At 51.8% G+C, this 15,011-nt stretch overlaps 1 protein-coding gene across 3 annotated transcripts; it reads left to right on the top strand.

The window, feature by feature from the left end:
* Nucleotides 1-1,424: 1,424 nt before the first annotated feature.
* Nucleotides 1,425-15,011, top strand: ECH1 (enoyl-CoA hydratase 1). 3 transcript variants are annotated; one of them, XM_067556722.1, is made up of 10 exons: nucleotides 1,425-1,520; nucleotides 4,331-4,508; nucleotides 5,674-5,762; nucleotides 6,259-6,383; nucleotides 8,752-8,800; nucleotides 9,322-9,386; nucleotides 11,372-11,442; nucleotides 12,307-12,378; nucleotides 12,934-13,084; nucleotides 13,291-15,011. In XM_067556722.1, the coding sequence occupies exons 1-10, from the start codon at nucleotides 1,475-1,477 to the stop codon at nucleotides 13,393-13,395; spliced, it is 951 nt and encodes a 316-aa protein (XP_067412823.1). In that variant the 5' UTR covers nucleotides 1,425-1,474; the 3' UTR covers nucleotides 13,396-15,011. The 3 variants fall into 3 exon arrangements, with proteins under 3 accessions (XP_067412823.1, XP_067412822.1, XP_067412824.1); XM_067556721.1 differs by lacking the exon at nucleotides 1,425-1,520 and adding an exon at nucleotides 2,794-2,902; XM_067556723.1 differs by lacking the exons at nucleotides 1,425-1,520; nucleotides 8,752-8,800; nucleotides 9,322-9,386 and adding an exon at nucleotides 2,794-2,902.

Raw genomic sequence — 15,011 nt, 5'->3', positions numbered from 1 at the left:
AAGAAATTCTGGTTGCTTTGAACCGGCTGTTTATTTTCATTGGATGAGCCCTGGTTCTTGCATTATGTGAAGGAATAAATAATACTTCCTTATTTACTCTTTTATAGATGTCTATCTCCCCTCCTCAGTTGTCTCTCTTCTAAACTGAACAATCCCAGTCTTTTTAATCTCTCCTTACATGGAAGCTGATCCATGCCCCCTAGTCATTTGTTACATCCTTTTTTGACTTGGGAAAAGTATAGTGAAGGGTATTAGAGATGGGGCGATCAGAACCGCATGCAATATTCAAGATGTGGGCATACCATGGATTTATAGAGTGGCAATATATTTTCTATCCCTTTCCTAAGTGTTCATAACACTATTAGCTTTTTGACTGATACTGTGTATTGAGTGGATGTTTTCAGAGAACTATCCCACGACTCCAAGATCTTTCTTGAGTGGAAACAGCTAATTTAGATCCCATCATTTTGTGTGTGTAGTAGGGATTATGTTTTCCAATGTACATTATTGGCATTTTAGAGTAAAAATATGAATAGAGAATCTCCAGCAATATAAAGCTTTGCCTACATAAGAAAATTCTGCCTAATTAAACATTTTTAAAGAAAGTCTCACCTTTAACTTTAAATATCCTCTGGTGCCATTTATTTTGGTTTAATTTAAGACCATTAGGAACTGCTTTAAATTAAACTACCCCAACAGTCCATACACAATTACACCTGCTTAATATTGTGCCCTTTAATTAAACAGGTGTAATTCATGCAGGCAAGGCAGGCCACAGCTCAGTTGCAGCCAGGAGGCCCCAGAAAGCAGTACCTGCCGTGCTGCTTGGGCTGTACGGTGCCATCCAAAATAAATATAAAAGCCCCACTCCCCAAGTGTGGGGAGGGAGATAGTCACATCCCCTCTGCCTGGATGAGTGGGGAGGTGATGGGGTTGACAAAGGCTGAGTGCTGAGCAGGACATGGCATGCGGGGCAGAGCTGGTGGGGCACCTGCTGGGCCCCCTTTGGAATATAAGGGGAGATGAACCCTTGGGCCTCCCATGCTGCGGGGGCTGCACCACACACCAGCACCACTCCCCTAGGGAGCAGGGCCTGGAGTGGCTCATCCATAGAACCAGAGATTAGGGATAGAAGAGACCTCAGGAAGTCATCTATTCCAACCCCAACTAAATCCAGCCTGCTGCTTCCCATATGCTCTGTCTGTCTGTAGCGGCTGTTGGGTTGGGTGGGTACCACTTCCGCCTCGCTAGGAGGCAGCGCGGACTGGCCCCTTCCGCCTCGGTAGATGTCATGGCTGATGGAAGGGGCGGGGCTGATCACGGGTCCCCACCTTTCTGCGAGGGACGGGGCTATGGGTCAGGTGACCAGGGGCTGTGCTCTGCTAGGGCCCAGTCCCATGCTGCGTCATGTGAGTGTGTGTGTGTGACCAGACCCTGGTCGGCTGGGGGCGGGGCCAGAGCGCGCGAGGCTTTGATGGCGGCGGTTGCTGGCTCCGTCGTGAGGGGGCTGCTGAGGAGACGTGAGGGACAGAGACCCCCTGACCCCTTCCCTGACCTCACCTGCCTCCCTACCCCTGAGCTGCCCCCCGTGTCAGTGGGGGGGTGAATCCCCCATGGGCAGGCCCCCCCCACTTAGGCGGCTCCCCCCACTTCTCAGCCTGGGGGAGCCCAGGGTCACCCCCCCGGTGATGGCAAGGGGGCTGCCCCCCCTCCAGGGCATCTTGCTTTTTACTGTGCCTGGACCCCCCCCTGCAGTTGGGGGGCATGTAGGGCACTGCCCCTCTCTCAACTCTCCCCCTCGTGTGGGCTGCACCCCCACAGTCAATATCCTTCTAGCAGCTTCCCCCACCCTGCAGGTTGGGGGCTTTGTGCACCCCCCCAACGAACAAGGCTTAGGGGAGCAGTGTGATCCAGTGGGTAGAGCACAGGACAGGGTCTCAGCACACCTGGGCTCTGTTCCCAGCACTGCCACTGACTGGCTGGGTGCTCTTAGGCAAGTCCCTGTCCCTGCCCCGTGTCTTGGTTTCCCCACCTGTAAAATGGGGATAATGATATCGACCTGCTTTGTGGAGTGCTTTGGGATCTACGGATGTAAAGCGCTGGATAAGAGCTGGGAACCATTCTACGGGTGCCCAGGCGTGGGCGTGTGGCAGGTGACAGACGTGGGTTACGGACCCGATAGTGGAAGCTTATAGGCCTGGGCAGACTTGGATTGAAATAAGTAGGCGGGTATCTCCATAGGTCAACTCTTAGGACTGGGCCCTCGAGAGGAAGAATGGCCCAGTGGTTAGCGTGCTGAGCTGGGCCTTGAGCGATCTAGGTTCTATTCCCTGCTTTCTCCCCCACTGGATTCTGCTGTGTGAGTTGGGGCAAGTCACTTATTCACACTGTTTCTCAGGCCTGCTCTATGCTAAAATGTTAGGTCGACCCAGCTGCGTTGCTCAGGGCATCTGAAAAATCCCCATCCCTGAGCAATGCATTAAGACAACCTAACCCCTGGAGTAGATAATTCCTTTGTTGACCTAGCTACTGCCTCTCAGGGAGGTGGATTATCTATGCCTATGGGTGAACCCCTGCCATCAGTGTAGGTAGTGTCTACACTGAAGCATTTCAAGAGCAGACAAGCCCTCAGTTTTCCTAGTTGTGCAGTGGAGCTAATAGCCCAGCCTGCCCTCTCTCACAGGAGGATTGTGTGGTGCTTAGATACTACAGTAATGGGGTGGGAGAAGAGCGGGTGATGGTGGCACAGAAGTACCAATGATCTCTAGATAGAGATCTGCTCCAATTCCTAGGGTTTTTGCTGGGAGCATGTGTGTGAAATCTTTCTGGAGAAAATATTTTGCACACAGAGGTGAAGCAGGGAGGCCTGGTGTCCAGGCACGGCCCCAGGTGAAAGAATTGGGTAAGGAGTCATATTTGCTTCTGGTTATAAACAGATCTTTCCATCTCTCCTCCTGGCCCCCAATGTGAACACGCTATTTATGTGCCAGACTACAAAAGCTCGTTCAAAGGACACTAGGGGAAAGGTTGTGTCTCAGATAGCACATCGGTGACAAGAGCTGGGAATAGAACAGGCCCTGATAGGGATGGTTAGAGCAGAGAGCAAGGAATCAGGATTCCCAGTTTTTATCCTAGCTCTCATAGGGGAGTGATGTCTAGTGGTTAGAGCAGGAAGGATGGGAGTCAGGACTCCTGGGTTTTATACTTGGCTGTCAGAGGACAGTGGTGTCTAGTGGTTAGAACAAGGGGGCTGAGATTTGAGACTCTCAGGTTCAATTCTTGGCTCTGGGAGGGAGTGTGTTCTAGTGGTGAGAGTAGAGAGGGGGTGGGGCTAGGACTCCTAGGTTCTCTTTCCAGATGTTGCAAATCACTTCCCCACTTTATGCCTCAGTTTCCCTATTCTGCAAAATGCAGATAATACTGATACCCTCTCATGCAGGTTGTGAGAATTAAAGCACTCTGCAGATGAACACAGAAGCAGTCTGATCATTTACATACAAATAAAGCAGCCGGAGCTGTGCAGGTTTGAGATGCCCTAGGAAGAACTGAACGAAATCTGGGTGGTTCTTTCTGTGGTAAAACTGGGGGAGGAGGGCACTGTTTAAATAAAACTGCATAATACATTCCATACCTAGAGGAAGATTTCAACAAGTGCCACCTGGAAAAATGTAACCCACCCTCCTCCTTTTCTTAAACTCTGCTGACTTCATTATGAGCTCTGTGTCTTATCACTCTATCTCCATGCAGCCTTCTGGTTAATTATTCTTCCAGACCCTGGCCTCTGCCACAGTGCAGTGAGCGTTAGAGGCAGCACTGAACTTTAATATTTACATGACAAGGAAAGCAGAGGCTGAGACATTCTAAGTTGGGTTCCATTATTTGGATTCTGATTCAGGCACTGATTTTCAAAAGGGACGAACCGCCAGTAGCTTCCACTGATGTCAGTAGTGGGTGCTGAGGTTCTGTAAATCAGGCCCTGTGGAAAGGTGCCTAAATATGGATTTAGGAGTATTATGGTAGTACTTACAGGCCCCTTTGTGCTGGGCAACACACAAATGATCTCTGCTTCAGAGCTTGCAGATGAAATAGACAAGGAGTGGGAGGGGAAACTGAGGCATGAGGGGAAGGGACATGCCTGAAGTCTGCAGCAGGGCTAAGAACAGAGCTCAGGAGTCCTGAGTCTCCAGTGTCCTATCCATTAGGCTGCACTGCTCCCCTTGTGGTTACCAAACTCTTCCCCATAATAGATCAGCCCAGTATCTTCCCACAGGGAATTCTCCACTGGGATCCATGTTCCCAATATTAACAGGCTACGTGTCTCTTTTCCCAGAGTTGTCCACCCAGATTCATCCGTGGCTTAGCTTCAGAGCCATGTCATCGGCCTCAGGGCAGCCTCATGCATCTCACAGCTATGAGACTCTGAAGGTGTCCCGGGTGCGGGAGAAAGTGTTCCATGTGGAGCTGAACCGGCCGGACAAACGGAACGCCATGAACTCTGTGTTCTGGAGGTAAGTGGGAATCCTAGAAATGCAGGGCTGGAAGGGGCCTCCAGTGGTCATCAAGTGTCACACACACCCCATGCTCAGGCAAGATTGTGTGCCTAGACAACAAGAAACAAGGGGGATGGGGGGAGGAGAGTAGGAAGCTTCCAGTTACTGGCTGTTCTTGTGGTGTTGACAGCACACGTTGCTCTGCAGGTTGGTGAGCGCCAACTCAGGTTTGGCTCAGCTGCCCCTTTGTCATGATGCCAGGGGGTTGGAGAGTCTGAATTAGTGTGAGTGGCGCTGCAATCCAATGTACCTGGTCACAAGGCAGCTCACGTACAGTTGGCCAAGCCGGCCCTTTGTCGTCATGATGGAGGGGCTGCTGGGCCAAACCCGCAATGCTGTGCACCAGGTCACAGTGCTCGGAGCAGAGAGCCAAGCCCAGCCAGCCCCATGGGATTGGAGCTGCCGCTGCAGGATGCGTGCATGGTGAGCTATGCAACTCCCCACCCGACCTTGGGGGCAGGGCACCGTCTCTCCATCCCTCCACAGGCTTCCTGCCTGGACATTTGATATATTCAAGTGACCCAAGTTTGAGTTGCAGCCCACGGGGTTGAGAAGCCCTGGAAAGAAGGGACGTGTCATGGGAGCAAACTGTACTGGGAGAAGCCACAGCTGACTTTCTGAAATGGCTGGGATGGGTCTTGGTGAACTGGAGAGGTCAGGTGAAAGGAGGATTTGTGGTTAGGGCCTGGGGATCAGAAGACCTGGGTCTGATTCTGGCTCTGCCGCAGATTCCTTTAGCCCACAGCTGGCCTATAAAACCTCTGCTAAAGCAGCACCTGTTTCTGGTGTCCCAGTGAGGTCGTGTCGATAGGATGTTCTTAGCCAGGATCGCTGATGCTTTCCCATCCCCATCCAGAGCCAGGATTTTTCCGTGTCATCCTCCAGTTTTAGCCTGTCCCTGATCCCATGCCATCCAAGAGATCAATCACAAAGGTGGTTTTGATTCTCTTACGCTTGTGCTGCGCTAGGGAAGGGGCAGGGCTCTCTCCAGAATTAGGGGTGTGGATTTTTGTAATGTTTTTTGGGGTCACTGAAGTAACTGTTCCTCTAGCAAGTGACTCCCCAGCAGCTCCTTTACTCCCCTGAGAGCCCGGCTGATCTCCCATTGCTCTGATCCCTGCAGGGAGATGGTGGAATGTTTCAATAAGATCGCCCAGGACTCAGAGTGCCATGCAGTGGTAGTGTCGGGCGCCGGGAAGCTATTCTCTGCTGGTAAGGAGACCACCCGAATGGGCTGGACACAAGGAGCCTTGGGCAAGTGGCTCATGTGTCATGGGGATGGGGTAGGCTCCCTGCAGGCCGGAAGACTGCTCCTGGGTTGCGATAGTGACCGGTTGCTATTGGGCTGGGCTGGTAGGAGCTGGGCTGGGCCAGTCTCAGCATCATCTCAACCTGAGTGGGGCTGGCAGGACTGCTCTGGTCTCAGACAGGAATCGTTGCTGGCTGGGCTGGTAGAAGCTGTGCTGGGTCATCTCAGTGCATGTCTCCTGGGTGAGGCAGGTGGGAGCTACATCAGTCTTGGGTGGGAATCCCCTTCTGCTGTCCTGCATGGTGCCAGGGGCCTTACCTCACTGCTGGCAATCAGTGTCTTGTCAGTTCAGTGTCCAGGTCCTTGATTTGGGCCTGCAGGGGTGCGTGTAAAGTAGATCTTTACTCTTGTGATTGAAGTGAACAGGGGGGAGTGTGATTTCCCTCCTGCCCCCTATAGGCATTGACCTCGTGGAGATGGGCAGCGTGTTCATGATGGTGGAAGGGGATGACATGGCCCGCAAGGCGTGGAACATGCGGAAGAAGATCAGGGAGCATCAGGAGAGCTTCTCAGTGCTGGAGAAGGTGAGGAGGCTTAGCATGGTTGGAGAATGCGAGCACGTGTCCTACCAGGAAGCTGGTTTTTGCAGTCCGGTGTACAGTGGCTCGCTCCTCATTTTGGCTTTTCGACACCAAAAGCCTTTGGCTGGAGCTGTGAACTTCACATGCAAACTCTCCATGAGGAGATGGCAATAGGGTCTGGCTTAGATTCCTTGGGATCTCTCCTGCAACTCACCTCTTGGCTGTCAGTCGGGAGCCTGGTGTGGAGTAGTAGTGAGAAATGTTTGCTTATGCTAATCAAGCTGTTATAAATGCAAGTAGAAAGCAAGCCTTACAGCCTAAACTTCAGGCTTCAAACTAGCTAAAGTTAAGTTTGTTAGCATAAGTAAGTGGTTTTCAACCTTTTTTCATTTGTGGACCCCTAAAAAATTTTGAATGGAGTGCTGACCCCTATAGAAATCTTAGACATAGTCTGTGGACCCCAAACTGAAAACCACTGGCATAAGTAAATAAAAAGTATGAATAGAAGTGACTCAAGCCACAACCTTGGATCATGGTCATAAATATGTTTTGTTTTAACAAGTGTTATAGGGGAATTTTAAAATGGTTTAAAATATTAGTAACTGCAGAATTTGCATTGATGCAAATAATAATTAAAATATTATTAATAGCCAATAAAATATTTGTTTGAGAACAAAAATTAAACACAATAGCAAAAAAAGTCAATTTATAGCATATTATAAATAGGGTACCTCACAATTTATAAAAGTTTCACACACAGCTTTAAAAAACCCTATATCCATTCCTTCATCAAAAAAAATTAATTGCCCCTTAATGTTGTTTCATCTTAAAAATGCAAGTATAAATATACAATTATTATACTGTAAACTTTTGTGTATGCTTGCTTCAGTTTTATCATATAACAACATTTTAAATTTCATCACTCGTTTGCAGTGTTGTAGCCATGCTGATCTCAAGATATTAGAGACAAGGTGGGTGGATATTAAAGAGACATCTTTGATTGGCCCAACCTCTGTTGGTGAAAGAGAGAAGATTTAGAGGTTACATAGAGCTTTCCTGGGCTTACACAGAGCCCAGAACTGAAGCAGAGCTCTGTATAAGCTTGAAAGCTTGTCTCTGTAAGCAACAGAAGCTTGCCCAATCAAAGAAATTACTTCACCCACCTCATCACTCATTGTGTCACTCAAAGTTCTGAAATGACATTAAATTAAATGACCTGCAACCACATCCAAACCCAAACCTTCAATGTACATTATTTTTAAACTTTGCACCTACACACATTAATAAAAACATCTAAATTAAAAATTACACTGTGCTTTGTTCCTTGAGTCCCACATGGAATGTCCTTCATTCTGGCCTTGACCACTCCATGCTTGCCCTGCTCAGTTCCATTCAGAATGCTGCTGCAGAGAGAGTTTTTGCTTGCCATTTGCTGTCAACTCCTGCCTCTGATTGGCCTGTGGTGCCGGTCTCCATCATCCACTGGTGACATTTTCTAACCATGCTGTCTCCCAGGCTGCCCCATGCATGGGAGGAGCTACCCATAAACATCTGGAAAGCCACCTCCTCCTTCCCATTCCTCCTGAAATCTCTTCTTTGCTCTGACGCCTGCAGAAAACTTGACAGGCTGCTGGGGCGTTGAAAGCACTGCCCATAGTGCTGACTGAGAATGCCTCACTGTGTCTCTGTGCTGCCCCATCTGGCTCCATCTTTTGTCTCCTTGTACGTAGAGTGCCAGCTTGTTGGGGCAGGGACCGTCTTTTTGGTCTATGTTTGTACAGCGCCTGGCACAATGGAGGCCTGGGCCATAACAGATGTCTAGGTGCTATCATAATACATCCAATAGCAATAAAAAGGTACAATGGCACAATGGTGTCATGGCCATGAGTGGGGAGCCTAGGTGCTACTGTAATACACCTAATAGCAAAAAAAAGTACAACGCTTAGCACAGTGAGGGCCTGGTTCCAGACTAGAGCTCATGGGCCCTATAGTAATACCAATAATAAATAACACTAACTTGCCCCAGGATCACCAACAACTACAGTCAAGCATCTTCCTGGCACTAACCTCCCTGACCCCGGCTAGCACTGTAGCTCCCTGCAACAACACTCCTCGGGAGCGTTCCCTCCCCATGTGCATGTCGTACACCTGTCCTCCTCCCATTGCATCGGCTCTTCCCTGCAGCTGCCGGCCTCTTGTGGATCCAGCATCAGGATGTGAGCAAGAACCTGGCATGTCCAGAGAGAGAAAGGCATGGAAGGGATCCCCGATGAGTCAGCGTCCCTTCCTCTTAGCGGCGGGTTTCTGAGCTGGGCAGGGGGTGGCTGGCTTTGGCTGCTCTGTGATTAACATCCTCTTGGTTTTCTTCCAGTGTTCAAAGCCAGTGATTGCCGCTGTCCACGGAGGCTGCATTGGGGGAGGTGAGGCCTGTTGGATTGGGGGTGGAAATGGGGCAGGGCTACGTTAGCTCAAGGCTCCTCGTGGGGATGACATAGGATGGAATCAGCAACAGTCTACGGAGTCTTTCACCTCTTAGATCCCTGTTTCCAAACTGGAACAGGCAATGAGGGACTGAAGGCGCTGGCTGTTCCAGCAGCCTGTGTGTGATGAGGGTTCAGATCCCAGCAGAGAGGAGTCCGAACTGCCCTCAATCAGCAGTTTCACAATGAAGTCAGGGATTGAATCAGGCCATGGAGAAAGCTGGCAGTTATATCAGTGAATCAGCAGGGGGTGCCCTTCCCTCTGAATTGGCACTGAAACCAGTGCAGAGCTAAGGGGTTCCATGCACCCATTCGCATAGTGAGTGCCCCAAGGGGAAGTCTTGTCTGAACCTCCCCAGAGCCTCCTGGCACCAGAGAGAGAATGAGGATAGGCAAGCAGAAGGGGTGGAGGTGTGGGAACGTTATGGCAGGCCCAGAATGACGGTTGGGTCCCTTTACAGGTATAGACTTGATCTCTGCCTGTGATATCCGGTATTGCACCCAGGATGCCTGGTTCCAAGTAAAGGTATGTCACAGGCCCTCTGCTGCCCTTCCCTTTAGGACAGAAATCTGATTAAATCGCTGGCTTTTTAAGCACATTTTGGGGTGATCGGATGACAGCATTGTGGTTTTCTAGCTCTGTTATTTTTTAACATATGAGCAGTATTGCTCTATGTTTTCCACACAGCAGAGTATACGGCAGTTATGCAGCTGTTTATTGTCCTCCAGAATCTGAGCTCATTTAAACAAAAAATCTGTAGCTATGATCCTTTCCAGGGTTTTCAGGCACCTCACTATCAGCTGCCTTTACCATGAAGCAGTCTGGTCTGTGATCAGCGCCCTGAAACCACCAGCTTCTGGCCCTGCTCTCTCTATACAGGTAGCGATAGGCACAAACTAACTTGTGAGCCCTCAAATCATCCCTTTCAAGTGCCCAGCCCCTGTTCCACTGAACTCTCAGATCTGCTATTCCCAAAAGAAAAATACGCCAGCTTGTAAGACTCAACTCAACTATATATAGTGAAAATAAGTTTATTGTCAAACAGAAAGTCAAGTGCTAGAGAGTGAGCAGATTAAAACAAACTGTTACACATAAAACAAAATCATAACGCTTCTTAGTGCCTAACCTTCACTAACAGCACATTCCCCTGTCTCCTACAAGATAGCGCACCCCCAGTGGTTTCAACCAGTTTGGTTGAGATCCCTTTTTCATGAAGCAAGCTCCCTGTCTCTGTACTTCCTAGGTGAAAGGTGGCAAGTTGTCTCTCTGCCCCCCACATATACCAAAAAAAGACCTGTGATGTTCCCCTCAAAATAGGGCACCCATTTCTCTTCACCTGCTGTTTACCTCTTCTTGTTAATTTCCTTCTGAAGTCCCCACCAGCTCTTCAGAGGTATTGGAATTGGAGTGCTAATAGACTCCTGTTGCATGACACAGAATACACAATGGTCCATTGTGGAGATAAGGGTCTCCCATCTCTGTCTGGACAAGTGTGTCTCAAGGCACACTACCTTTCATCTGCGTTCAACTACAGTCCTAGAGAACAGAATTTTCAGTGTGTGTGCGTGCGTGTGTGTGTGTGTGTATGTATGTATATATGTGTATATATATATATATAAATAAATAAATAAAGAGGTCCCTGAGTCACAGTAACCTTTCACAGTTGCTCATAACCCCTACAGGATTTGAACTGATGCCCGAGTATGCTGAGAGCCTGAACCAACAGCCCAGAGAACCCATTTATCTCAACTCTGTAGCTTAGTGATGATGCTTCAGAGTTACGTTAGTGGTGCGCGCACACATACACAAGTTAGATAAAAACACCCGATACTCTCGCTGGAAGGTTGCTGCATAACACTTTATTTCTTAGAATCCATACTCCTAACACACCGGAGCTCCAAAACAGAGAGAGACAAAGCAGGCTGCTCTCTCAGTCAGAGGGGCTCAGCTTACCCTAGTTTGCTTTAAGCTATCTCTTTGCTGACTGAGTCTGATCTCACAGTTTCCTAGACAGCCCCTGTGGCCTGCCAGCAGGACCAGGAAAACTGGGAATTTAAAGTGACAGATCACAATTGTAATCCAGTTTTCAGTACGTCACAGGATTGTGGTAGAGGTGTGAGACAGGTGTAGCAAGACAGTCGTTGCTTAGAAGAGATTGTTGTCAAAGGCAAACGTGCCATTCCCTCTGCAACAGCTTCTTAATACAGCCACCTTCCTTGCCCCAGCTCCATGTGGCTCCCTCTATTGGTGGCTGGGCCACATACAGCACCTGCAGCCCTGGTCAGCAGAGGTGGGTTTTTTAGCGGAAGCAGGAGAGGCTTGTGATTTAAACCCGAGCTCAGTCCCTGCTGCCATCGTGTGTTCCCCGCTGATCATTGTAACAGAATCATCCTCCCCCTTTTCTCCCAGTGCAGCTCCCTTGTGTTTGCAGGACCCAATGATCTAATGCCCCTTTTGCCTAGCATCTAGGCATGGGGGTCCGATCCCTGCCCTTCTCTCCTCCCTTGCAGGAGGTGGATATCGGGTTGGCAGCAGACGTGGGCACACTGCAGCGCTTGCCTAGAATCATTGGGAACCAGAGGTACGTGTCTGCGGCCAGTTTCAAACATTGGAATGGCTTGCAGGGGACAGGTCAGAGCTTGCAGGGGATGGGTCAGAGCCCTGATTCTCCCTAACCCTGTTAACATGGGAAGTCAGTTGACCAAGAGCTGGTGGATCTGTGAGTTGGCAAATGGTGCTGGCGAATGGTACGCTGCGCACCACAGAATCTGAGCACCAGTGCCTGGAAAAATGTCCCTCTTGGCTCCTCTGGTCCCCCTACAGCCCCCTATCATGAGAAGTAGTTTGGACCTTTGACCCCCTCTTTGTCTTGCAATTTGAGCGTTGCTTGTCCTGCCTGTCCAGTCTCCTTGAATCGAATTGGCCGCATTCTAGGCTGGCTCACGCATTGCCCCTTTGCTTCTGCACCTTGCTTGGGAGGGGAGTGAGAAGAATCCAAGCCAGGAATGTCACCTCGGGCTCGTGAATGGGGGGCTCCTTTGGGGGAGAATAGCTGATAGCTCCCACTTTTGGAGGGCAGCGGTTTGAGGGCACCAGGCAGCATGGCACTGAGAGCCAGAAGGATGCCGCTTAGAGAGACGGCAGGGAGCTCTGGCCCAGTTGAAGAACAAGAGGATTTAGGAGCCATTCTCCCACACTTAGCTATCCCTGGAAGCTGGCCAGGTGTCAGGGAGCAGCTGCGTTTCCAACAGGGCAGGGACGCAGGCTTGCTGAGCTGGCAGAGGGTGGAGAGGACAGGAGACGTGGAGGAGGGGTCTGTATAGCACAGCTGGCAAGGAGCAGCCTCTCCCCATGACACCTGCCCCCTCACTCCCCCGATAGGTCTGTGTGTGTCTCATGCCCCCACCTGCCCTCTTCAGCCTGCTTCTGTGCTCTTCCTCCCCAGCCTGGTGAATGAACTGGCTTTCACTGCCCGCAAGATGATGGCTCCAGAAGCTGAGAGCAGCGGCCTGGTCAGGTAGCTGCCCCAACAAGCACTTTGCACAGGAGCGAACCACCCCACCCCTTGCCTTCCGGAGGCAAAGGGCCTCCAGCATACAGGTGGTTAAAGAGAGGCACAGAGAGGTGTTGGTGGCTTCTCCTAAGCCTCTAAGTCTGTGGCTGTTTTGGGATGAGAACCCAGCAGTCCTGGCTCCCACCCACCTGCTCTAACCACTAGACACCACTCCTCTCCCAGAACTGGGGAGAGAACCCAGGAGTTCTGTGTGTGACTTCACCTTCTCCCCACTCTTGGGCATGTGAGCACAAGTGGGGTTGAGCTCCCGTGAGCAGACAGACACATGCCTGACTGGGGCGGGAGCCTGAGGGCTTCCTTCCCCTGCTGCATGGGTCTTGGGGGTAGAGCAGCCGGGAGGGGTCTGGGCCGCACCCTGCTGTGAAGTGCACTGCAATTGGCTGGAGACCACGCTGCAGGAAACAGTTCTGTCCCATCCGCAAGGTGGCTGGCTCCGTGCCCCAGCTCTGGGGTCCAAGCGCCCCCCTTAGCTCCACACGGCTCCTCCCCTCTCTCCAGCCGGGTTTTCCAGGACAAGCAGGCCATGCTGGAGGGCGCCTTCGAGCTGGCAGCCGACATCGCTGGCAAGAGCCCCGTGGCCGTGCAGGGCACCAAGATCAACATCCTCTACTCCAGGGACCACTCCGTGCCTGAGGGCCTGCGGTACATCGTAAGCACCCGAGCTGCTGCCCCCTCATTCCCAACCCGCAGCCCCTGGGGCTCCCCACTCCCCGCTCCGCCGGGGCCCCTCAATCCCAACCCCCAGCGATGCAGTTGTACTTAGACTGCAGGCAGTGTTCTCCCGGGGCTCAAGCTGAAAGGGGCAGTGCGGTTCCCTCCCCTCAGGGTCCTAGTGCCTCCCCTGCCTCCCCACAGGCCACCTGGAACATGAGCATGCTGCAGACGGAGGATATCCTGAAATCTGCCCAGGCTGCCCTGGAGAAGAAGAGCCCCAAGGACGTCGTGTACTCCAAGCTCTAGGTGCTGACCCCGGCACAGGCGGCCAACACCCGGGAGCCATACTGCTCCCCTGGACACGGCTCAGCAGGTTGCTAGCCCACGGTGCCTTCACTGTTACCCCCCACGCCTCCCCCAGGTCAGTCCTCGGGGCCTTCGCGAGCCTCTTAAAGCTCTTGTTTCATAGCAGAAGAAGTCACCAGCAAGATCAACCCAGAGCTGTGTTGTTAATAAAATAAACCCAAGCAAATCCGCCGCCCGCTGCGTGAGGGAAACCTGCCCAGCTGCTAGCAGCCACGGGGCACAGAGCCAGGTGTGGGTCCAGGGTTTGAACTAGGCAGCGCCAGAGAAACGGCTCCAGGGGGCGGCTACCAGGCTATCATGGGGGAGAGGTTAAGGTCTGGAATAGTCTCCCCCAGGGCTGCTGGAGCCATTAATCAGGCTGCTGTGGGGGTGCCTGGGGCCCGGCAAGATGCCTCCTCTCCCTGCCCCCTTCTCCCCCCCCCAGGTGGTGGAAGGGGAAACTGGGAGTGGCAGCCTTGTACCAGGCAGTGGGGGCCTTGGGCAGCGAGGCTGAAATGCAATGTTACCAGTGCTGCCCCTAGCAGGGGGCAACAGCCTGTGTGTGTGGGGGGGAGGGGGGACGACTCACCCAGCCCTGGCCATGAAAGTAGAAGGCCTGATCAGGTTCCCTGGTGCTGGTCCTTGCCAGGGCTCAGTTCCCGGCCTCCATGGGACAAACAAGCTCTCCCCCGCCCCGCCAACCAGAAACGCTTGTGTTCCAGCCGCAGTGTCTCCCTGGAGTGTCCCCCTGGCTGCTGGCTGCACACAGAGCTGCCGCCCCTCTGTGCCCAAGGAAGTAGCGTGTCACCGGCCTTAGTTATACCTGTGACCGCTTCCTTTAACATGTGGCATCCATGGCTGTTCATGGTGACAGCAAGTCACTGTTTGTTTAACAGATTTTCAGAGGCCGGCAAGCAGCCAGCTGGGCAGCAACGGGTTTTGTGTAAAACCCTAACGCTTCCCGAAGCCAAAACTCAGCCACAGTCCGTGCTGCTGGAGAGATGTTTCTCTCCTCCCCCACGCCTTCCACCATTGGCAGCCATGAACCAAACCCACTCGGTTACCATCTGAAGTGAAGCAGGGGGCGGGGGAAGCTGCTGCCACACAGTTATAGTTCCAAAAGTTTGTCTCCACTCCCTGGGGTTTTCCTAGAGGGCCCCAAGTCTGTTGAGTAGCATTTTGCCCAGGCTGTAAAGGGTGACAGTTGTGAACCAGCCCATGCGAAACTGGCATGTGATGAGCCCAAGAGCGAGAGAAGGGGCGATGGAGCCCGGTGTATGTGCAGCCCTAACGCCCACACTGAGAGCCCATCATATTTTCCGTACAATGCCCAGTCTGCCGCAGGCTTTCAGCAGAGTCCTTACGTGACGGGCTCTAGCGACTAGGATGAAAAGACCAGCCCAGGGAGCCCTGTATGTGTTATGCACCCTTTGCCCATGGGCACGGAGAGGTCCCTGTGTCACAATGAAGCTGAATCCCATCAGCACCTCGCCCCATCTGGGCACCGTGCTGCTTAACACCTGGCAGCCTCCAACAGCACCCACAAGCAGGGCAATGGCTAGACCTGGCACAGCGCT

The sequence above is a fragment of the Emydura macquarii genome, unplaced genomic scaffold (genome assembly GCF_026122565.2).
Source record: "Emydura macquarii macquarii isolate MOO-44397 ecotype Brisbane River unplaced genomic scaffold, CSIRO-AGI_Emac_v2 contig_1790, whole genome shotgun sequence".
Classification (NCBI taxonomy): Eukaryota; Metazoa; Chordata; order Testudines; family Chelidae; genus Emydura; species Emydura macquarii.
The sequence above is the reverse complement of the archived record's forward strand: the minus strand, read 5'-3'. Positions and strand labels throughout refer to the sequence as shown.